This window comes from Haemorhous mexicanus, chromosome Z, assembly GCF_027477595.1.
Source record: "Haemorhous mexicanus isolate bHaeMex1 chromosome Z, bHaeMex1.pri, whole genome shotgun sequence".
Classification (NCBI taxonomy): domain Eukaryota; kingdom Metazoa; phylum Chordata; class Aves; order Passeriformes; family Fringillidae; genus Haemorhous; species Haemorhous mexicanus.
This window is the reverse complement of record NC_082381.1, coordinates 42,968,590-42,992,590: the sequence shown is the minus strand read 5'-3', so window position 1 is coordinate 42,992,590 and position 24,001 is coordinate 42,968,590. Positions and strand designations below refer to the sequence as shown.

The following is a 24,001-nucleotide window of genomic DNA, read 5'->3' as shown; positions in this document are numbered from 1 at the left end:
AGCCTTCCCTGTCACTCTCCCCTTGGGCCATCCCTGATTGTGACACTCCTTTGGAATGCCCCTAAACCTTGACACCCTATTGGCCCATGTGACTTACCCTCTCCTCCCATCAGTCCTGATTGGTCCCAAACCAGGGATGTATTCCCCTCACTCCTCCCCTGAAGATTCCCCATTGGACGATTGTTTGTAACCACGCTATAAGTCAAGGCTGTTTAAAAACCCGCGTAGAGCCGTGCTTGGGGCTCTTACCTTCCTCCCTTCACTGGGAAGAAACCCTTCCCTGTGGAACCTCAAGATGAAGAGCCTCCTCCTTTCGCCTTCGCCCACTCCCTGTCACTGTCTCTGTCTGCACCGGAGAGCAAGAGGCTCTTCAGGTTCAGCCGTGGGCAGAACCCAAGCCCTGCTGTATCCCCCCTCGTGGTGCAGCGCCGGAATTCAAAGAGCTAGCCTGGGCTCCAGAGGGCTGCTTGAAGTGCTGTTGGCAAACTTACTTTGCTGTTGGCATCCCTTCCAGTCTTGTGTCCAGGTTATTTCTGAAGCTGTTGAGGAGCACAGGGCTAAGGATGGAGCCCTGTGGAACCCACCAGTGACAGGTCACCAGGCTGATGTCATCCCATTCACTGTAACCCTTTGCACCTGACCCATGAGCCAGTTGCTCACCCATCATGTGATGTGTTCATCCAGGTGTGTGCTAGGTGTTTTGTCCAGAAAGACAGTAACAGAAAGCTTTACTGAAATCCAAAAAGATTACATAACCTGGCTTCCCTTGGTCAGCTTGCTGTAGAAGCAAGCTTGGGTTCTCTTGTGTTAAGTTGCTGTAGAAGGAAATCAGGTTGGACAAGCAGGACTTTCCCCTCATCAAGCTGTGCTGGCTGTGACTGATGACTGGGTTGTCCTCCAAGTGTTTTACAGTACTCCCAAATGAATCTTTTCCACAATTTTACTTGGCAGTGAAGTGAGACTTCACTGTAGTTTTAAGACTCTTCTTTTCCTTCTTGAAAACTGGGCTAACATTCACCAGCTCCCAGTCAGCTGGAACCTCTCCAGATTCCCAAGACTGCTCAAAAACCATGGAGAGGGGCTTTGTGATGACATCAGCCAGCTCTTTGAGGATTCCTGGATTAATCCCATCAGGCCCCATAGATTTGCAGGGATCCAGATGGAGAAGATCGTGCACAAGTTCAGGGTCAAAAAGAAACTGATCTTTCTCACAGTCATGGTCCTTCAGCTCAGGGCACTGAGACCCCCTTGGGGGTCCATCATCCCTGGCCCGTTACCTGTGTTTAAAACAGAGGCAAAGAATGCATTTAACACCTCTGCCTTGCTCCTGTCCCTGTTTGGGAGGTGACCTTGCCCGTCCTCTAACAGGCTGATGTAACTTTCAGCACTGCCTTTTGCAATTAATATATTTGAAGACTGTTTTTATTGTCCCCATTTCTGGCCAGCTTCCACTCCAGTTGAGCTTTGGCTACATGCATTTTCTCACTACAGTGGGAAGCAGCATCTCTGCACTCTCCCCATGTTACCTGACCTTACTTCCATTGGGCATACACCTTAACTTTTTGCCTTCTTTCAAAGAGAAGATGCCTGCTCAGCCAAGCTGGCCTCCTACTTCACCTGCCTGACTTCCAACTTTTAGGAATTGCCTGTTACTGTGCCTCTAGGTGATGTTTAAAAAGTGACCAGCACTTACGGACCCCAACATCTGCCCAAACATCTTCCCAGAGGATTTTACTTACTAGTTCCCTGAACAGTCTGCTCTCCTCATGTCCAGAGCTGAGGTTTTGCTGGGATTTTCTCTCAAATCAACAAAGACTTTAACCACTTTGTGGTCACTGTGGCCAAGATGGAGCCAGTCTCCACCCATGAGATCCTCTCTGTTGACAAGCAGTAGGTCCAGGAGGGAATCTTTCCCAGCTGGCTCCCTTCGCTTCTGTAAAGCTGTCACCAAGGTTTTAAAGAATGTTACGACCTGGCTTGTACCAGCTGTGTGATGGCTCCCAGTTGATTTCTGGCAAGTTGAAATCCCCTATAAGGACAAGGGCAGTTGAATTGGAAGTGTACCCCAGTTCCTCAAAGAACTGTAGATAAGGGAATAGCTTTATGCTGTTAAATAAATACATCTACACTTACCAAGGTTAGCAAAGGCTAGAATTGGACAAAAGCTGCAGCAATGCCACTGCTCCTGAAAAGCCAAGCCTGTCTATTGCAGATGTAAGACTAAATAAGAAATGAGGAACTCCATCTTTTCTTAAGCATGCTGTCATTCCTGAATCAGTTGATAAGCACTGTGGGCATGCAAATCACGAATTTGCAAGGTGAATCAGTTGCAAAGGAATACCACATCTAAAAGTCAGATGGTGTGAGCTGTGGGAGAAGGAGGGTTATAGCAGACACACGAGATAGAGAAACTAGAGCTGTAGGCAGTAGTTCAAAGGAAAGCAGAATCACAACAGAGTACACAGGATGCAGTATCTGGGGGCAGTGGTATGATTTACTAGAAGTCAGCAACAGAAATTGTCAGCTAATTAATGAGAATGGCAGGAGACCCTCAAGGAGTGATAACACAGGATTGTGAGCAAAGACAACACATGCTGAGGAAGAAGACTGAGATGCTGTGATACAAAGGTGGGGAGCAGAGACCAGATGAGGAGAGAGAAGCAGGGCAATTCTACTCTTCAGGCTAGGACCGGTCATGGCCAAACAAATGATGATGCTGGAAGCTGCTCTGCAGTTTACTCAGGTGCAAAAAATGTGACTTTTCAAGTATCTGAGCTGACAGACTGATTGATACCTGTCTCTTTTCCAACATCTCCCAAACCCAGAAGGTATGTGTGTGAACTTGCATAAAGATTCTCAAAAGTATAAATTAATCTTCAAATGTATCTGAGTACCTAGAACACCTGCTAGAGATGCAGCTAAATGTCCTATGTAAATGAAAACCTCTTAAAAAAACTACATCTGTCAACTTAGTTATCTTAAAACCAAAATCACACAACTCCTTTTTTTTTTTCTTTCTTTTTGGTTTTGTTTTACTACCAGTTTCTTGTGTGACCCTGGCTAATGAAACCATTATAATTCAGGGTGCATCACTTACTACTGTTAGGGCACTACAAAAGTGTAACACATCTCTTCAGCTGATTCACAGTGCAAATAGTATGCCTAAGATGTACCTTCATCCCTGCAAAGCTTCTTCTGGCTAAGTAAATAAGATCTTTAGAACACAAGGCTTTGTGTACGATGAATTCTCACACTCTGAGAAATATGGTACAGCATTTCAGATCAGTTTCTGAGGCACTCTCAACATAAGAATACAGAAAAAGTTGTGTGCTACAGTTAAGATGGCAAAATACCTACAAAACAAGTGGCTGTTGCCAGTAATATTTCAATTTGCATGATGATGCACAGAAATATGCCCAGTAATAAAAGAAAATCATACACTCCTCAGAGAAAGAACAGGACAAAATTGTGTAAGTGTACATCATACATTTATTACCGAACAACTCTCTCAACTCCAAAATTGGGCACAGGGATTAAAAATAAAAATTCATTGCACTACCTAGTAAAGCATTACTAGTAACTCTCATAAAAAATGTACAAATTTTGTTAAAAATTTATCAAGCCTTCAAATGATTTGGTTACAGATATTTATAATACATTTAAAACTACATGTTAAATGATACAATAGCATATGATTTAAAGAAAACACTTAACAAAATATGATTTCAACAAAAACCATAAGCTTTCATAATAATTAGCAAGTCTGAAACACAAGTAGCAAAATGAGGTAACAATGTACCAAAGGAAAAAAACCACAGCTTTTACAAAGGCCCAAAGATAACTCAGTTGAAACTGTTTTCTACAATTAAAACAGTTGGTTAGTCTCATCCCAAGTATGATGCACTGTATTAAGAGCTGTGAAGTCACATTCAGAAGCCTCTACAAAATGTTGTACAACACATGGTCTTACTTCTTTTTCTAAAGAAAGCCAAAATATGAGACACTGGAATTATCTGTAGGCCTTGATATCCACCAAAATGTCAAATTAAATTGACAGTTTATGCAAAAAAGCACAGCAGTGCCAATATGATAAAGCATATTGGAGGTTGGATATTTTTGTTTTTTTTGGAGGAAAAAAGAGTCATTGGATGGCAGAAAGGCAATGAACATAAAAGAAGTGTTGCTGAATTCAGGTGCTGTCAGGCACCATGGTAGCTGTGCATAATACATGGCAGTAAAGAGCTGAACATAAATCCCCTGCCCTTGACAGCCACCACAGAAGATGTGGTTGTAGCCTGTCTGAGCTGATTTAAAACATAAGCACGTGTGCTCTTTGTACACACTAACCACAAGAAGCAAGTCCCCATTCATCCAAGCAAACCGGAGAACCATTCCAGGAGAGATGAGCCATAAGAGTGCAACAATTAATTGCAAGATTTCACCAACTTAGACCCTCCATCTCCTAGATCTCCTATTGTCTCACTGAATTTTAGTGGGGGAAAAGGGACATTTCTCCAGTTCCAGAAAGAGAACTACTTTCCCTCAGCTTCAGAAGTATGTGTCTTGTTCATTTGTATCAAGTTTAGAAAAAGTACCCTCTTTCCATGCTTTGAACTGAGTACTAAACACAGAAATGTTAGTCATGTTTAAATCTGTACATGGATTCTTTTTCTTTTGCAGTTATATAAAAGAGGCTAAGTTTTGTAAGACATACGTGGCATATGTTTTTTAAACGTGATTTTATTTATTAAAAAAATAAATTTTATTACATGTAATTTAACCTGCTAGGTGCTATTGTGAAAAGCCTATTCTTTAGCTCCACTGGAAGAGAGGAAAAAGAAATTCTAGTATTTTGAAGTGGAAGTAACAGCATTTTTGTTTATTTAGTGTTCCTAAGCAAGGACAGGTACAGAAAGCGTCACTGTTTTTGAGAACTATCTGCATAACTAAACAGAGAGAAAAACATCTGAAACAGGGCAAAATTGTGCTTTTATTTAGCTGCACCAAGAGCTGAGATTGGTCTGCAAAATCTTCAAAGAGGAAAACAGCATGGAGAACATCTAACACTGTTTGAAATTTTAACTGATACTAAAGCATAGCAGCATACAAAAGCATCAGAAATTATAAAGAATGAACTTAAAGCTGAGACTGGCAGCAAGTTGTAGCAATACTGGTAATTGTGCCACTTGTACTGCTGCTGCAACCAAAGAAATGACACTGAATTTATGAGAAGAGTTTCCTTGCAAAAAGTGCATCCTTTTAATAACTGTGGTATGTGCAGACCTAAATATTTTGCTTGAACACATCAGAGATGTTAACAGTGTGAACATTACAAAAAAAGCTCATTTTATCAATGGCCCAAATAAAATGTTATTCAGAGCACTTGAATAGACATTATCCCCTTTTTTCACAGCACTGTTTGGAAAGTATTCCAGATTTCTCCTCTAGTGGAGCACTCTGGAAACTTGATTGCAAAAACCTAAGAAGTTCCTTCTTCCTATTATACTCATAATGAAGTAAGGAAGGGAAAGAAGCAGCATCAGGGCAACTGAATTCTGCAGGTTATGACCAAAACCTACCTCCACTTGTGACAAGGTGAAAGAAATATGAAATTTTACTTCACTGAGAAAATGCTAAAAAATGTATTTTATTCATGGAGTTGCAGGAATAAAATTGTAACCTTTTACAAGTTATTTTAGTTACATACCAACTTCCTTGCAGATGACAAAGAACCAAATGCCAATGTTTATAAGCTGTAAGATGATGTCCTTTGCAAGTACAATGGGCAAAAGTTAAGAGCTGTTCCACAAGATCAGGACACCCTCAATGTACTTCCTGCTTCCTTTCATGAAAGAAACACATAACTGGTAAAACCAGCTAGAAAAATTTAAAAGGAAAACAGAAAAACATTGATATATTTCAGCAACTGAAAACATTAATATTGCTAAGTGTGGTATGGTGACTCTACAGTGAAAAAATAACTTGTAAATCAGCCATTAAAAAATCCAGACTTTGTAACATATGATAAAACACCCAAGGTTACCCATGTGTGAAGAATCAATGCATTCTTTAGTGGTACATACTTAAAGCCTCCAGTGAAGGGGAAGCATAACAGCTGTTTGAATAGTAGTAGGTAGAAAGGTCTTTACACCTGTAAGTACGCTGGGGACAAAATACTAAATGTCTGTAATTGCTGCACCTATCGCATTCAGTGTGCAACTGCAAACACAAGGAAAGGAACCAGTGTACAGTACTAGTACTGTTTAAATAACACACAAGATTATACATTGCAGCATAATTATTACTACACACATACGTTCTCAGTACATGCTGGTATATAGGTTCTCAAAAATGCAGGCACACCCAGTCACAAGCACTCTTCACTCACCCTCTCTCAGGCAAACACACACTCACACCATTCATCCCCACTCACAGTATCTGAAGGCTCTATATAAGGTAGATTGCTATATTGTTTGGAGCTACCACTTTTTTTTTTTCTTTTTCTTTTATATAAAAGCACATGCTAAAAGATCACATCCACAGTAATCTCGCAGCAATACTTGGAATGATCACACAAAACCCAGGGAATGTTAGTGCACACAAAAAATTAAGCTAAAAAAAAAAAAAAATCTTTGGAGTTCCAATCACACTTGTTAGTATAACAATCCTGTAACTGTGAAGACTAGTTATAAGCTTTATAATTGATTAAGTCACACAGTGCAAAGTAAGGTCCATTGACCCTTTTGTGTAAAGGGCAGGCTGGAAGCCACATGGGTAGGTAAGTTCAACAGAGAGTTCATATATACATGTGACCAGAAACACCCAAACCAGATTTGTGCTCTTAGATTGGTCATTCTGAATCACGATGCACTTCTGAAGCATCAGCTCTACAAATCGGGCAGGTACGATTTGCCTGTAAAACCAGAAAGACAAAAGAGGGTTAACAAGACTGACAAATACATTGTTAAAGTAACATGTATGTCACATTGAGATCTGAGACCATGGAAGAGCAATTCAAGAGAAGACAGAATGTGCTTATGCCTTTTCTTGTTTTGTTATGTTTGAATGGTGTGGTGAGTTTGCAAATTCAAAATTACATTTACCAAAAGTAATCTTTAAAGCCAAAGCAAGACGACAAAAAAGGCTCTAGCTAAGTGATGGTGGTTTCATTAATGCAGATTTACAATACAGTATATTGCAGTCAGATGGATGCAACTAACTACCTGTACTGTATGATGAAGAGAAAACCACCGAAACAAACTGAGACACCTTGGGCTCAAATAAACATTTTGTGTGAGGATGTCATATTGTCACAAACTGTACTGATCAGGAATGACACCATACTTTGTTTATTTGGTATCATCACAGAAAAACATCAGATAGACTTGGTCAAAGCTGAAAGCAAACTGGGGAAAAAGGGAGGGGCTTTTAGTAAAGGGGAAGGGGAATAAAAAAAAATAAAGAAAGAAAAGATAACCCAACCAAGTAGATATTCAAGTAACACACACCAGCAAGCCTATATTTAGCTCTTTAGTAAAGCACATATTGAAAATATGTCCTGTGACTCACTTATTTTTCTAGCTTCCTTAAAAAGTAAGACAGATAAGAAGTAATATTCCTTATGCTACTGGGAGAGTATTTTTGCCTTCTCATTCCCCTTTTCAAATACTGGCTAATTTCATTTTAGTAAATAATGAGAAAAAGCCCCAGAAAAATATATAACATCTATGAGTCAATACTTTCCTTGCAAAGGTAAGAGTGAAGAGAGCTCTTTCCCGTCACAAATTCTCTATTTCATAGTTACCAAAACTGCAAGACCAACCACTGTACTCCAAGTTTTCTAAGACAATCAGATTTTTCAATGAAAATACAAGTGAAGAGCAGCCTGTAGAAATGTCTGCCAAAATCTACTTGTATTTCTTGTTCATCTCACCTTCTGTACACCTGCTATTTAATCAGTGCTCTTACTGGGTGGTCCTGACTCTTGAGCCTTTCTTTTTTGCTCAGATCCTCTTGGATGGGTAAATTATTTTGTAAAACTGTAGTTTCTATATGTATATATTACATTTCTGTATATATGCACACACATAAATGTACATATGTAACCCACTTTATTTGGCCAGAAACCAACATTAACAGCAAAGTAGGGAAGGAAATCTGTTGGTACTCATTCTTGCTAGGCAAGCTACGTAAAACAGCTGAAGCCACCATCATCACCAAGCTCTGTATCATACCTCCTATATTATTTACTTTTTCTCAAGTCTTCTTTAATGTAAGACTCAAATGCACAGTTACTGTTTTAAGCAAATGGAAAACACAGTAAGAGGTGTCAATGAAAACAATTGTATTCATATTCATTTTCCATTGTGCCAAATACTATGAAGAAACAGTCTTCATCAATTATTAGAATAATATCATTAGGCAGTGATTCCATTCTGCTGGCTTTTTAAGTATCAGAAACACAAAACAAGACGAAATGAAGCATAACAGCAAAATATCCCCACCCTCTCCTACAAAACTACATAATCAATTTCATCTAAGATAGGATTACTTTTTCTTACCTTTAGCCATTTATCAACACACTTCGCATGGAACTCGTGGTTACAGGGTAAGACTCTAAGTAGCTGCCGGGACTCAAAATCACACATGCACACCACACATCTGAAAAAGACAAACAATGAAGTTCAAATGTATCTGCTATGTGAGAACAACAAATGTGCAATTCCATACAAAACATTAGCGGTATGATTGCAACACAGTAGCTGTTTTACTCCTTCAGCAGCTACAGTGATCTACATCGAACAATGGAAACTGAGAATGACTGTGTGGTTCTATGGGTGTTTTGTTGTTTTGGTTTTTTTTTTTTTATTTACTGTGCTTTCACATCACAAATCAAATATTCTTGCTCTTCTGACCTTCCTGTGACTGCAAGTGAAAGAAATGAAAATCAAGCCACCTAAATTATGGATCCTTGAAAGAGACCAATATACTTACAACGTCTGCTCTGACTGGTGATTGTTTGGATTGAACCTGTAGGATGGAAGCTGCTCAATGTCTGCTTTTGTTAATCCCCGTGGTTTGGCTTCTCCCAGACGTTCTGCCAAATTCAGCAGTGCCTGCAAAACATGGAAACCAGACATATAAAAATTAACTGATCAAACAGGCTCTGTTTCCATTAGTGTTGGGCACTACCATCCCATCTCACTACACCAGCTGCTAGAACAAAACACCCTTCTATCAATAAATGTTTAGAACCTTAGTTTTCCCACAAAATACAAGCTCCTTGGAATGTCCTTCAGAGCTTAACCATCTTTGTAATGATGTAAGATATTTTCTCAGGGATTTCAAAACCCACCTCCCAAGGACCCAACTTCCAATTAGCCCTGTGACTGCATGCACAGTTCAATAAATAATTCACTTCTGAGAGATCACCTCACCCTGCTATGAAATTAACAGTGCTGGTAACCAGAAAGAAATTGTCAACTAATTTCCTTCGTTAGAATATGTGAATTTGGTCTTGTGAGAGAAATCATAAATTTAATGGGACAGTTTATGATTCCCATTCCATGTCTTGGGCCAGCTGAATTAAAATACGGAGATTTTTATCCTCAATCTGGAAAACAAATACATATCATCATACTTTAGGCGCTTTTTGGCTGCTAATTTTTTTTGTTAATTTTCTGTAAGTCAATGATTGCAACTAAAATCCTTTCATGTATTAAAATTTGCAATCTGTCACGTATTTAATTCACCCTCCTTCATGAGGGGCATAGGAAACAACATCAGTGTGACAGACAATTAATGCAGAGAAAAGATACTATGAAAGCTGCAAATGGTATTGATTTCTTACACTACTGAACCTAGGGCCCAAATTCTCAGAAGACATTGCTGCTTCTGAACCACCACAGAAGTTACTGAAGAAGCACTCATTGTTAAACTGAAGATGTGCAACTACACAGATATCTTAATGAGAGCACAGGCAAAAAGATGCAGAAGTTAGGGTTAATGATGACTAACTCAAGAGAAATCAAATGGAATCCATTAGCTTCAGAACCAGCAAAGAAACAACAGTTGGAACAGCCCCATAATTATCTAGAATATTTAAGAGGGTTCTGCATCTCTAGATGTGAATTATCAGCCCCTCCAGAGGGCAAGAAGAAAATGCATTAAGGCAATTTTATAAACATTATGTTTAGATTAATTAATCCTATGATATTAAAACTATTCTGAAAGTTACACTCATAAAACCAGTAACTTACCCTTTTCTTTTGAAAGTGCCTCACTTCTGTTTGGAATTTAAAATCAATTAAATTTTGAAAGGAGAAGAGTAGCAAGGAGAACATAAAAGTTGAACAATTTAATGATTACTGGCCTGGAAAGGTATGTTCTGGGAAAGAGCAATAGACAAGAAAGAAAGCTAAACACTTCTAATATTCAATATTACAAAAAAAAATCTGAAAGGACCATTTTTGGACTCTGTCTTCACAGTCACTACATTTATTTGAAAAGTAAAACCAGGATTAAAAGCAAATAAAATAAAATTTTATCTATTGCTTGAGCTAACACCTTTAAAGGTAGTTGTAGTTCACACACCAACCTCATAGTTTTCTACCTCTCCATCTTCCACATCCAACTCAAAGCTGAAAGCTGGTCCAACTGCTGGTGGCACTGGGAGCATTGATCTACCACGAGAGCAAACAAGGATAAGGTTCAGCATCTTGCAGAAGGAAAGCACAGAAACATCTGGCAGAGGTAAAGTAACCTTTCTGATGCCTCTCAAATCAACTTGTTCTCAGAACTGCCAAAAATGTTGTGTTTGAAGTCAAGAACAGACATTTGAAGTGAAAGAGTCACAGAAAAATGCTTTTTTTGTTAACTTTCTGATATTGTGAGTGCTGAGGTTTTTAAAGCATGCATGATCCACTTGATACTTTTAATAACCAAGCTCAGCTTTATTACAAAAACTAATCTCTTAATTATCACAAACTATGGAGACCTAAAACTGACAGAAGTTGACATCTGCTTTTAAACATGTTTTATTTCCTTAAGTGGATAAAAGACCATCAAAGAGGAATCCTTTAGTCCATTCAGATCTCTAACATAAAAGTCTTGCAACTTCTGCAAGCCTAAAACATGAGGAAAAATAGGATTTGCTACCAGACAAGCCCATCCTGAAGGCAAGCACAAATTCACTTTCTCATGTATTGTGATGTTGGTAAAAGCAGTATCCCTTCAGAATGAGAGATCAGAAAAATGTTTATTTTCTGCTTGTATATTCACTGAGTCTTTTTACCCCCCCCCCCCCCCCAAGGTAGTACAATGGGTCAAAACTTCATCCACAGACATGGAAATCACAAATTCAAAGCAGTAATAAAGTAGAATCAGGAATTACTATGCCACATCATGTCCTCAATGAATAGGCAAGAAGCTATGACACAACTCTCAGACTGCAAGATGAAAAGTTGAACAACTTTGCTGAATCAGATTTCTGGTGCCATTTTCATGCCACGTCTGATGTTGCACAGAGAGAATCTACAGATCTGGTGTCAGTGCTTGATTATTTCCTTGTCAATGTCACCTTTGCCACCAGAAACTTAATCTTTGTTTTCCAAACATTTAATTCTTGCATCTAATACAGAACACAGAAGACTAATACATCTCATGTCATAAACCCAAGCTCTCTTCCAGAGAGTCTACCATAACACACTACAGACAATTCCTAAATGTTAACTGTCCCACATCTTTTCCAGAAATGGCTACTCAGAGGTAGAACAGAAATGTGACAGCTGTGACAGAGTAGCACTTAGGCCAATAAAGAGTAACAGATCACAGAAGTCTCCACTCCTGTGTTTTACAATTAAGAACCAAACCAATTAATTAATTCTGTAAATGCAGACTCCTGCAACTTGATCCTACAATGTAACTATGCCTCTGTAAGAGTATCATAGAACTATGATTTAAAATCTGTTGAAGATTTAACCAAGAGTTCAGCAACAAGAGGCTGCTGTGCATCAAAATACCTACAAAACTACACTGGACAAAAATTGTTCACTTGTATTTTTCCTTGCTTAGTGGTGTTGGTTTTTAAAAATAGGCTGAAAAGTTTACACAGAAATGGAAGTTTTCCTCTGAGACAGGTGAAATATGCCTGGTGTCTGGTAGAGTCTAACCATAAAAGGTGCCAAGATGCTTTCTGACTTCTTAATAGCCTACATGAAAGCAAATGTACTTTTCACTTACAGCACATAAGGTAATAGGCTGGGATGGTAAGGGTGTGGTGGTATTGGCTGCTGGGATCGGTATCTGCTGCGCCCTGTGAGTCTTCGAGGCATAAAAGGTGGGTATGGCTGCAAGAAAGAAGAAAATAAGCTTCAACTGAAATTTGCAGAACTGGAACTTGTGTCCAGTTCTGGGCTCCCCAGCACAAGACAGACATGGACATACTGGAGAGAGTCCAACAAAGGGTCACTGAGATGGGACTGGAGCATCTCTCGTGTGCAAAAAGGCTGAAAGAATTTGAGCCTGTTCAGCCTGGAGAAGAGAGGGCTCAGGGGGATCCTATCAATGTATATAAATACCTGAAGAGAGGGTGCAAAGAAGATGGAGCCAGGCTCTTTTCAGTGGTGCCCAGTGGCAGGACCAGAGACATAGGGCACAGACTGAAACGCAGGGGGCTCTGTCTGAACATCAGGAAACACTTTACTCTGAGGGTGACTGAGCACTGGCACAGGTTGCCTAGGGAGATGGTGGAGTCTGCCTTCCTGGAGATACTCAAAAGCTGGCTGGACATAGTCCTGCACACCCAGTTTTAGGTGGCCCTGTTTGACCAGATGACCTCCCTTCCAACCTCATCCAGTTTGTGAGACCATGATTCTACATTTCTATTCTTAATCAATAATGAAATAATGAAATCCACTTTCAATAAAGCATTGTTTAAAAAAATTCAGCCTCTGCTAAAATCTCAGCCTCAATTTGAAATTACTATTCCCATCTGTAATATGCAATCCTACCAATTCATGTGAAAAAGGGGTAACATAAACAGAAATTCCTACAAATTTTTGTGTGTTTAGTCTACAGTCAGTACAGCTTGGGAAACAGGACATCAATTGCTGAACCTCTTCTACATATAAAAGGCTCAGGCACTATTACGCAGGCCTGTGCATAAGCAGTTGAGTAAAAATTCTCTTTAAAAATGAGAATTAAAAAAAAAAAATCTCTTTAATAAAAACACTAACTTTTAAGCAGTGGTATATATTTATATTTAGGCTTAAAGGCTTGAAGGCTTTCAGGTATATTTAGAAGGTTTAATCAGTACAAATTCTGCAGCTGGACCACGCATAGAGAGACATTCAAGCCCAAAGTTTCAATGCATTTGTTCTATGGATAAATCAGGGCGCTTTTTGTCATCTTTTACTAAAATGTTTTTGTATTGTCTACAACTAATGTTTTTGAATTTTCTACAAAATTAATGTATCCCTATTAAACTAATATTTGAGGGCCTTAAGACTTTTTTTTTTAAACAAAGAACACTCTAGTCCTTTACCAACACATTTTTCTTCTTACACGTTTGAAATTTGAAAGCACGAGAGCCCAACACTACCACTGACTAACCGAAAATCCCCTAATTTTACAATAGAAACATTATAATTAGGTAGCCATATTCATACATAAAATTAACATATGAATATGAACGTATGAACAATACAAAAGAGCCAGGTTCCTTTTGGTTGGAGTCTCAAACTAGACATACGAAATATTAATGTTACTGCTTTGTGAATTCTACAATCCAAAAACATAATTAGAAACTGTTGTGTTCAATGAATGAAAAAGAATCAGAAGTGCATCTATTCCATAGTATTACTTTATAAAAGGCCACATGGTTACTTGTAATATGTCTATTCCACTCTTTACCAATAAATAACAGAGCTGAAGTATCAGAGGACAAATGTTATGACCTGCAGAAAATGGTTATTATGTTCCTTATCTACTTTAACAACCAAACTTAAAAATGAAGAAGTCTGACTCCAAGCAAAACATGTATGATTAGACTAATTCATCTAACAAGCATACTGAATAAAATACAAGCAGTTTACAGAAGCTTTCAAGTGTCCTGGACTCCAGAGTGTCTCATAGTGCCTGAAAACTTCATTGGAAATCTGTACACCTTTAGATTAGGAGTAAGTTGATCACTTTTTGAAATGGTGGACATTTACTTGAACCTTTATGAAAACTGCAAGCAATCATGTGACTAGGTTCTGTGATTTCAGGAAGAATAATTGAAGACAAGGTATCTGTATATTCTGCAGCTGCAGGGCCTAAAATTTAATTATTATTTAAAATTTAAATAACAATATGCCCCTAAAACCACAGACAACTTGATGTACATGTCAAACAAAAAATTTCAGCTAAACTTGGGATCTAGCTATTTCTCCCAGCATCACAGAAAGGAGAGGCGGTATTCTGGTTTTTTGAAAGAAGTGACCCTCACAAAACAACCACAACAACAACAACAAAACCATGACACATCTCAGGACTAGTGTAACTGCAGACTGAAGTACAAGACAAAGATCCTAGAACTATCACCACTGGACACACCACAGAGGCACATGATTCAACAAAATTCAACACAGACTTTATCCTGCAGCACTTCTAATTTTATTTTGTGCTGCTGCAGTTGAACTGCCTGTTGATCCCCTGAAAGCTGAGTTAAATCAAGCTTTACAACATGGCTATCTTTATAATATATGGTGTAGTCTAAATTATGGAAACACTCTACAACTGCTTAAAGAGAACTGTTTATAAAGCATTCTGGCTTTCCTGAGCTGTGGAAACTCAATAAATGATGAAGAATTAACCAAAAGTGGTAGCAGTTTTTCTGAACTGTACTAACCAATACCTGCAGTAGAAGTCCTGAACTATGTGACAACACGGAACGTTTTCTAAGTAAATGCTGCTGCACTCTGCAGATGACGTTACTGGAAATAATTTGCTCCTGTTATTAAACTACTCTTAACTTGATTAACTTAAGCTTAAAGAAAATACCACAATATGCAGCTATTCCAATAATGGAGTATGACTGCAAAAGCATGACTTTTCAACAAAATGCACTATAGAATAAAGATCAAGAATGTCAATGCAGTGTGAAAGATAATGTAGCATAGAAAACAATACTTACTACCCCAAATGACACCTCCTGGTGTAATGGATCATGGGCTAAGAACTGAAGAGGAGCTGAGGGAGGCAACGTTGGTGGATGGGCTGAGGGAGGGTATGTAAAACCTCCTACAGGAAGATGTTCTCCAAGCAATTCTACATCATTTTCTATCCTTTGAAGTGGCTACAAAAAAAACCAGAGATAGTCCTTGTTGCAATAACAGAGATGAAATTTTTTCCCCAATAAAGAACTGCAGTCCCAGCTGTATATTCTGTGCTGCCATGATCAATTTTATAGTAACTCTGTGAGCAATTCCTAGGTCATTAACACTACCCAAAAGAGCAAAGACGACACTACACATTTGATATAAATTCACCTTTTCCAGCTAGCCATGCTTATAGACCAGGAATTTATGCGATCTAGCAAATATAGGAGTGGCTGTAATTTTCTGTATCTTGCATTTTTCAGGACAAATATTTGTTCTCCTTCTTGCCAGGCTGCTCTCACTGTATAACTATGCGAGAGAAAAAAATAAACAACCATAGACAAGAACTGAAATTGTGCCAGAAAAATTGAAAAGTGGAGGGGAATCATGGTGGTTCCAGTAGATGAAACTGATAATGATATCCAGAAAGCAAGCAGATGCTTTCCTAGGAGGGTCATGCAAGCAGTGCTAACAAGCAGTCATAAGTTTCAGAAGCATGGGATTCCAGACTGGTTTTGTTGCTAGTCAAATCTATTACATTAGTCAGGTTCAGAAGTGCCCAAGAAACAACCAGGAATTCTCACTGTTTCACAAATACACCCTTCTGTTATTGACACTGAATTTCACCATTTCAAGAAATTCAGCTATGAAAGCCACCTTGTGGAACCAAAGGAATATACTATTTTTCTCTTATACAGAACAAGATATTCTTATATCATTACGATACAAGCTTTTTGGCAAAGCTCAAAGCAGACAGGCAAGCCTAAATAAAAATCTAAGTAAGCAACTCAAGGTAAAACCTGACTCCATAAATTTTCTAAAGCTAAGTTTCACAAAGATTTCTACCACAAAGAACCACTTTGTTAGGATGATGGAAACTGTTCTCCCATCACTGTAATGAAGTGATCACAATCCTATACCCGCCAGAGACACAGCATGAAGGAAACTCAGCAGTGTTTGCAATAATAAAGCTATATCCTATTTCTCTCTTATATCTGAAATACCTGCATCTTCCACTCACCGGGGCAAACAAATGGATAAGTACTCAGATAACCACACAAAAAGAGTGGTAGGCCAGAACAGTAAACCTGATTTCCCCCTAAATCCAAAAGAGGGTCACATTTTTCCATGTTTGCATAGTCCATTTCACTAAGCCCAATCTGCTTAAGCAACATCAGTAACTTTCGTAAGTGTAAAGAAAATGTCCTAGGGAAAGGACTAGTTATTTAAAAATTAATCAAGAAGTAATACAAAAGAAACTAAAATAAAAGCAACATGGTGCTTTTTTTTTCTCTGCTAAGCTTTTCTTTGAGATGCCTACTAGGCTCACAAACTCCTCTGGATTCTATTCTGCTTCCTGGGAAAGAAATACCTGATGGTGAAGGAAATACCCATCTTTCTGAGAGAGGTAAAAGCGTATGGACAAACAGCACAGGCAATGATGAAACCTGAAGTGAAACACTGAACTTCAGAAGTACTTTTTCATCTTCACACCAAGCGGCTACAATTTGAAAGAAAATCCTGGTTTCCTCAATCAGGTACCAGTGCCCATCCAGCCCACCAGTTCTACTGAGAGTGGGGTAAGAAGCATTACTTACCGACCGTGACTGTTGTGCTTGGAAAGGAACAAACTGTCCTGGAGGAGGCAAGTGAGGAGGGTGGTGTGTAGAGATATGAGGAGGATGCAAAAGGAATGGGTCACTAGAAATGAGGGGTGGAAATGCTGCATATGGGACAGGTAGGTGCTGGACTGAGCACGCCTGAAGCATCTGAAATACAATGAAAACAATACATTTTTGTAGCACCAACATTCCCTACATAATGTTCCATATTCTATGTATTTATTATGGAAAGAAATGTAAGCAAAGAGTTCTTTAGCCTTGTTGAAAGTGCCTCCAAAATAAACATAAATAATAACTCATTCAAATACCCAAGGAACAGTGATTACTACAGAACAGGCTCTAGGAAGTAGCATAGAATGACATCTGCTAGGTGCTCATGAGGTCACCAGAAGACTGGATTTTCAATACTCCAGGATCAGACAGGCTCTTAAGTGATGGACAGATACAGTTATCCTAGTAATTTTATTTTTCCCACATATCATCATCAAAACAACATGCCAAAGCAATAGTCTTGCAGGCACTATAAGCTCTAAAAGCAATGAGGGACTCAGCTGTCAGACTGTACCTAAAGACCTCTGTTGCTTCACATACTATGAATAATTCATATAGTCTACTTCATTTTGCAATTTTGTGTGAATCCTATGCTCTAAAAGCAGCTTCCTAGTGACAGATACTACAGAAAATAAAGGAGGAGAGAAAAAGAGCTAAATACCTGACAAAAAAGCAACTTTCGGCACTAATGTTTGAACAATAAAATGCTGAAAGCACTGCAAGGAAACAGCAATGTACTTTGTGGCATTGCTCAGTTTTACTTCAACCTTTATATATGGAGGAGCAAGGAACCTGCAGTCTCCTTTTTGTTGCACTTTGAAAAGTTATGAGAATGTCAGCCATTTCTTTTAAGCTTTTAACAATTACAAGAGCATTTAATTAAGATATTCATTATCAAATATTGAAAAGAAAGATTACCCAGTTTTGATCTCTCACTTTTTTATTAGTAATGTCACACAGCATACATTTACATATTGACTCTAATAACATAAAATGGTAAAATGAATTAATTTAAAATTAGATTTCAGTAGTGGAGATGAAACTATCATCTCAATTTGCTATGATCATGACCAAACATAAACCTCCAAATGCACCAAAATACTAGTAGATTAATTTGATCCAACTACTATATTTAATTTAAATGCTGACTATTCTTTTGCCTCAGTTACTACATCATTTTTCTAACAAATAAATACCATAGAAACAAGTGTTTCTATGCTTATAATACATTTTTATTGTATTTTACTAAATTGAAAACTGTCCTCTGAAATAGCTGAAGATAAATTTGCAGGTAGAACATCTCACAGTCTTCTTCAAAACATGAGATTCTTTGGGAAACACTGAAATAGGATTCTACATGGTAAAGATTAGCATAACTCCTATATATGTTTGGAAATATATATGTTTGATTTGTGCTATGCTCATGTCACTTTTTCAAGTTAGAGCAAATGAGGCGACAAAAACTTCCAAGCAGAAAGAAATTAAAATTACCTGTTTATTCATTCAAGCTTTTAAAAAAGTTCTCCAGTTTGGACATATCGTAGAATGACCTGGGTTGGAAGAGAGATCCTTAGAGATCTCTCCTTAGAGATCATTTTGTTCCAAACCCCCTACCATGGGCAGGGACATCTTTCACTAGACCAGGCTGCTCAGAGCTTCATCCACCCTGGCCTTGAACATGTTCAGGGATGTGGCATCCATAACTTTTCTGGGCAACCTGTTCCAGTGCCTCACCATCCTCACAATAAAGAAATTTTTTTTCTTAATATATAATTTAATCCTGCTCTTTTTCAGTTTAAAGCAATTCCACATCTTGTTCTGTCACTACATGCCCTTGTAAAAAGTCTCGATCCACCAGTCTTGTAGGCTAGCTTCAAGTATCTGAATTAGATTACCCCAAAGTCTTCTCTTTTCCTGAACATACACAATTCTCTCAGCCTTTAATCATAGGACATGTGCCCCATCCCTCTGATCATCTTGGTGTCTCTCCTCTGGACTCACTCCAGCAGTTCCATGTCCTTCCTGTGCTGGGACCCCAGAGCTGGATGCAGGGTTCCCAGTGGGCTCTCACCAGAGCAGAGCAGAGGGGCAGAATCCCCTCCCTCCCCTGCTGCCCGCACTGCTTTGGATGCAGCCCAGGACACGTTTGGCTTTCTGGGCTGGGAGTGCCCATGGCTGGGTCATGTCCAGCCTCTCACCCAGCAGCACCCCCAAGTCCTTCTCACAGGGCTGCTCTCCACCTGTTCATCCCCAGCCTCTGTTGGTACAACCCAGGTGCAGAACTTTGTGTTTGGTCTTGCTACATCCCATGAGATTTCATATAGGCCCATTTCTCAAGCTTGTCCATGTCCCTCTGGATGCCATCTTCATCTTTAAAGAACTTTTAAAACTGATGAAGGTATTTAATAAATGGCATTTGTGTATTTCATAGTTACACATGCAGTGAGACAGAAAAATATTGTTAAAATAACAAAAGGAAACTGGGAAGTTCACAGATGTAGCTGGTGAGCAATGTGACATGCTGGAGGGCACGGGCTACCTTGAGATGTACTTTTATAGGCTAGAGAAATTGGCCAACAGGAACTATTTAACGTTCCAATGCAAATGTGAAGTCTGGCACTGGAAAAAAGTAACTCCATGGATCAGGATACTCTGAGACTAATTGGTTGCAGTCAGATTTGCAGCAAAACAGTGGGGTTGTGGTGGACACATATATAATACCCATAGTGTACTCAGCCAAAAAGGCCTACGGCATGCATGGCTGAGAAAGCAACTGGTGAAACTAGAGAAGTGATTCTGCTCCTCCCTTCAGAAACTGTGACATTTATCTCAATTCCAGTTTTGCACATGCCAGTGCAAAACACAGACAATGACAACATGATGACCAGGTCTTGGTGAAAGTCATGATGACCAGTGACTTGGAGAGACCTGCATAAAAGAGGTGGCAGAACTAGACTTGTTCTTTAAAAAGTAAGAAAATACCTTACTCCTGTGTCTAACTACTTCCTGAGAGTGGACAGGAAGAATCCAAGACCTCCTCAAGAAGCAAAGTGAAAGAGCACAAGACCAGTGGGACCAAGATGCAACAGAGAAAACTCAACCAGACAAACAGAAGAAATTCTTCGTCACAAGGACAGTCAAACACTGAAGCAGAAACTTAGAGGTGTTGTGAAATCTTCATACTCGGACGTTGGTACTGCAGCTGTGAACACCATACAAACTCCAGAGGCCCCTCTTAACTTAAAACTATTCCTCAATTTTATGCTTTAACAGAAGAAAGCATAAAGTCTGCCTGCTGATGCTACAGAAACCTATTTATATTCATTTGTACTGGATCTATTCTCTCAACACACTTGATTAACTGTTGTACATTCGAAATGAAAACCAGAGCTTTTCTCCTCTATGTATTAAAAGGACAACTGCATTATTGAATTAGAAAACTCTTTATGAATTGCACAGATAATATACCTATTCAAAGCATAGGGTAAGATTATTAGTATGCGTTGGATGGACTTCCCTATGCTCCAATACAGTTTCAGATTTTTCTCTGTTGTTTCTTAGGACATGTTGCTTTTTTCCTTGCTGAATTTACTATGTAAGTATTGTTACAGTCTCTGGGTACTTCTTCTGAGAAGTCACCATCTCCACTAAACAGAAGAAAAAGCCTATCTCTCATGCTGCCTCAGGGATACACACCAGCTTACATAACAGATTTTCACCAATTTTACAGGTAAGGAACTGATTCTCATAAATAATCCAGACTTGCCAGCACCATGCTGCAGACCCTGTTGCCTCTCATGGGGATAAATGATACCTGGGCATGATAAAAAAAAATTACCCTTATTCTTCAATGGGCAGCCTAAAGAAATAGATGGGTCATACCAAAGGTTTTGTTTCAGTGCCACACAGGCTTACTCATGTCACAGAAAGCACCACAGGAAAAGCAAAGTTATACACTGCTGGCAGAGACCAACATTATACCAACATCAAAAGCATTCACTAGACGCTGTATACAGTACTGTGTACAACATTTTAGATTCGTACTAGAAAAATAGATTGAAGCTGGTGTAGTTAGAGAGACCTACTTACTGGGGGAGGCACACTGCAAACTGGAAGGTGCTGGCCACTGAAAACCACTGAGCACCCTGGGACCTGCTGCGTGCTGCAGGCTGGAATGTGCTGGCCTGTGCAAAGTGGTATCCCATGTGGAGCCACAGTTGTCACTGTGTATGAAACAGGAACTGTGCCCTGATGAATCTGCAGCAAAAGGAAAAGAAAATGTATTTAATAACTTACTGTAAAGTCTTAACACTATTGTACAGCATAGAAAGACAACAAGCTTTTATTTTACACATCAGAAAAATAATATATTCACAAAGGAAGTGTAATAGGAAGTGCATGGTTGTAATTTCTGTTCATTAAAATGTTTTAATCAATGGAATGTTATTTATTGATAAATAAAATTCAGAATTTCTGAGCAAGAGGGATCTCTCAACTTAACTTGTTAAAACTTCAGTGGCACCTTAGTCACTCAGAAGCACATCAGACTATTAAGACTGCCTACCCTCCCTTCTCTCCCTCAGGTTAATTATGAAATTAACCTTCTTATGAAATAAGAAGGTGGTAACTCCCACATAAAAAGCTAATCTACAAGCAGCTAAAGAATTTTCTCAGTTCTGAAGGGACTGATTCAGTACTAATACAAGAGACTTGTATCTTTAAACAAAAAAATAGTTTTCTAGATTTTCTTTCTTCCTAAGAGACCACTCTCGATTCACTTTCAGGCCATCATTTAAGCTACATTCCTAATGTAACTAACAGAACAGACAAGTAGAAAGCTGAAAAGGAAAAGTTAACATGACTAAGAGACAGCAGACCCTAACTGTCCAGATTAATATTAGGAAACCATGTAACCCAGTTTTCTAACTAGTGGCACTCTGTAAAATTGAATCATCAAACCAAGATCCAAAGGTATTCTGCACCTAGAAACCACACGGGATGTTTGTTTGTTTGAAATTCTGTTGTTGGTTTTGTTGGTTTTTTTAACACTGAATGCTCTTTTAACATTTTCATGCTCTAATAAAACTGAAAAGGTTTAAGAGTCAGGAAGCACAGATTAACTGAAAGTAATTATTTCAAAGCTCTCTCTTCCTTCATTATCAGCCAAAACAGAACCTTCTAATTTAAAACACAACAAGAAGAGCTCCTCATGAAGGCGAGAATGAGCAAAGAGAGCTATATTACCAAACTGGTAGTGTACAACCAGATAAAGAAACCAAAAGAGAACACAGATCACTGAACACAGGTTAAAATCTTAAACATCAATAATGACAGAAACCAGGTTCAGGAAAGACATTATACTTGAACCAGTTCTGGCTCTGCTACAAAAAGGTGGGTGTAAGTGCAATGCTATATGTGATCCTGGAAAGTTTGTTGCTCATAAGATTAATGAAAAAACGACTTGTCAAAATGTTCATGCCACTGAATTGGAAAGTAGCACCATGGAAGACCTCAGTCAGTCTGGAAATACATCTAATCGCAGACGGTGCTTGGCAGTGGAATGGGAAACTTCAGCCAGACTTGTCATGAGCTTACAACATAAAGCAAAAGCATTTTCAGATCTCCAGCAGAAGAACTGTTAAAAATGTAAGTTTGTGAGACTGCTAAAATGGCATTGGCTTCCATCCTTTCACTTGGTCCCAAATGCAAATACTTCCCTGCTGAGAACTGCTCTGCACACATAGTATGACACACTAGTGCTATGCATCTGCACTGAATGCAAACCAGCCTTTAAGCACAGATGTTACAGCTGCATTCTGTGTGGGTGCAGCTTCTGATGTGGACATCGATGATCTATTCGTAGCTATGTCGCAAGCAGCATATTTGTGCTATGGCCTGTTTATTTAGTAGACAACAAAAGTTACCTCAACAGGATCACAGAATCATTTAGGCTGGAAAAGACCACTAAGTTCATGAAGTCCAACCATTAACCCAGAACTTCCATGCCTAAATCACATCTGTAATTGCCACACCTATGTGTCTTTTAAATACCACCAGGCACGTTGACTCCACCACCTCCCTGGGAAGCCAGTTCCAATGCTTGACAACTCTGTCAGTAATTTTTCAAAATATCCAATCTACACTACCCTTGTGCAATTTCTTCCTGTCCTGTCACTTGTTACTTGGGAAACCAAAGCCCAGGTTAAAACCTCCTTTCAGGTACTTTTAGAGATTGGTAAAGTCTTCCCAGAGCCTCCTTTTCTCCACGCTAAACACACCCAGCTCCCTCAGCCACTCCTCATATGATCTGTGCTCCAGACCCTTCACCAGTTCCATTCCTCTTCCAAGAACGTGTTCCACCAACGCAATGTCCTTCTTGTAGTGAGAGGCCCACAACTTCTTTTACAGGCTGTCAGTTACAGAATTCTATACAAAGTGCTGTCATAGAGAGGAATTATTTACTTTCTGGACCAACTCAAATATAATTTTTTCATATAATTTAAGGAGGAGACAATTAGGCTTGGAGAGTTAATTTAGTTATGCAACAAAACTACTGTGATTTCTGCTGCTATGTAGACAATCAACTACAGGCATTGTGAATTCTACCTCTAAATAATACATTTTACCTATTTTATGACTCCTAAGCTAAGGTGAAGCATTTAATGTGAAATAGAATACATAGTAAGTATAATATCACATCTTTATTGCAAGAAACTAATTACAAAAGCAAAATAACTGCATTTCAAAGGTTTGAGACAGAGACAGAGAGAAATATGCCCATTTATGCATTGACAAATTGTTACGTATGAATTGTTACGTATCAATCTTCTTTATTAAAAATGTGAACTTTTTGGGCTTTTTTCACTGCCTACTGCAATGCTTCATAGACATAATATTCAACAAAAATCACCACTCGGTAAGAAGTGAAATAGAAATTAGTGCTCTGTGACTTTCATTGTCAACCTGGAG

The 24,001-nt window shown here is 38.8% G+C and overlaps 1 protein-coding gene across 3 annotated transcripts in view; it reads right to left on the bottom strand.

Annotated features, from left to right (window-relative positions):
* Positions 1-3,466: 3,466 nt before the first annotated feature.
* Positions 3,467-24,001, bottom strand: part of RNF38 (ring finger protein 38) — a 105,347-nt gene continuing 84,812 nt past the window's right edge. For all 3 annotated transcript variants that reach the window (XM_059836656.1, XM_059836657.1, XM_059836658.1), the window contains 8 exons: positions 21,122-21,289; positions 16,958-17,128; positions 15,176-15,337; positions 12,241-12,347; positions 10,598-10,682; positions 8,995-9,116; positions 8,562-8,661; positions 3,467-6,913 (listed from right to left, as the gene is read on the bottom strand). In XM_059836656.1, the coding sequence (XP_059692639.1) occupies positions 6,851-6,913; positions 8,562-8,661; positions 8,995-9,116; positions 10,598-10,682; positions 12,241-12,347; positions 15,176-15,337; positions 16,958-17,128; positions 21,122-21,289 (978 nt within the window). In that variant the 3' untranslated portion in view covers positions 3,467-6,850. The remainder of the gene's footprint in view (positions 6,914-8,561; positions 8,662-8,994; positions 9,117-10,597; positions 10,683-12,240; positions 12,348-15,175; positions 15,338-16,957; positions 17,129-21,121; positions 21,290-24,001) is intronic.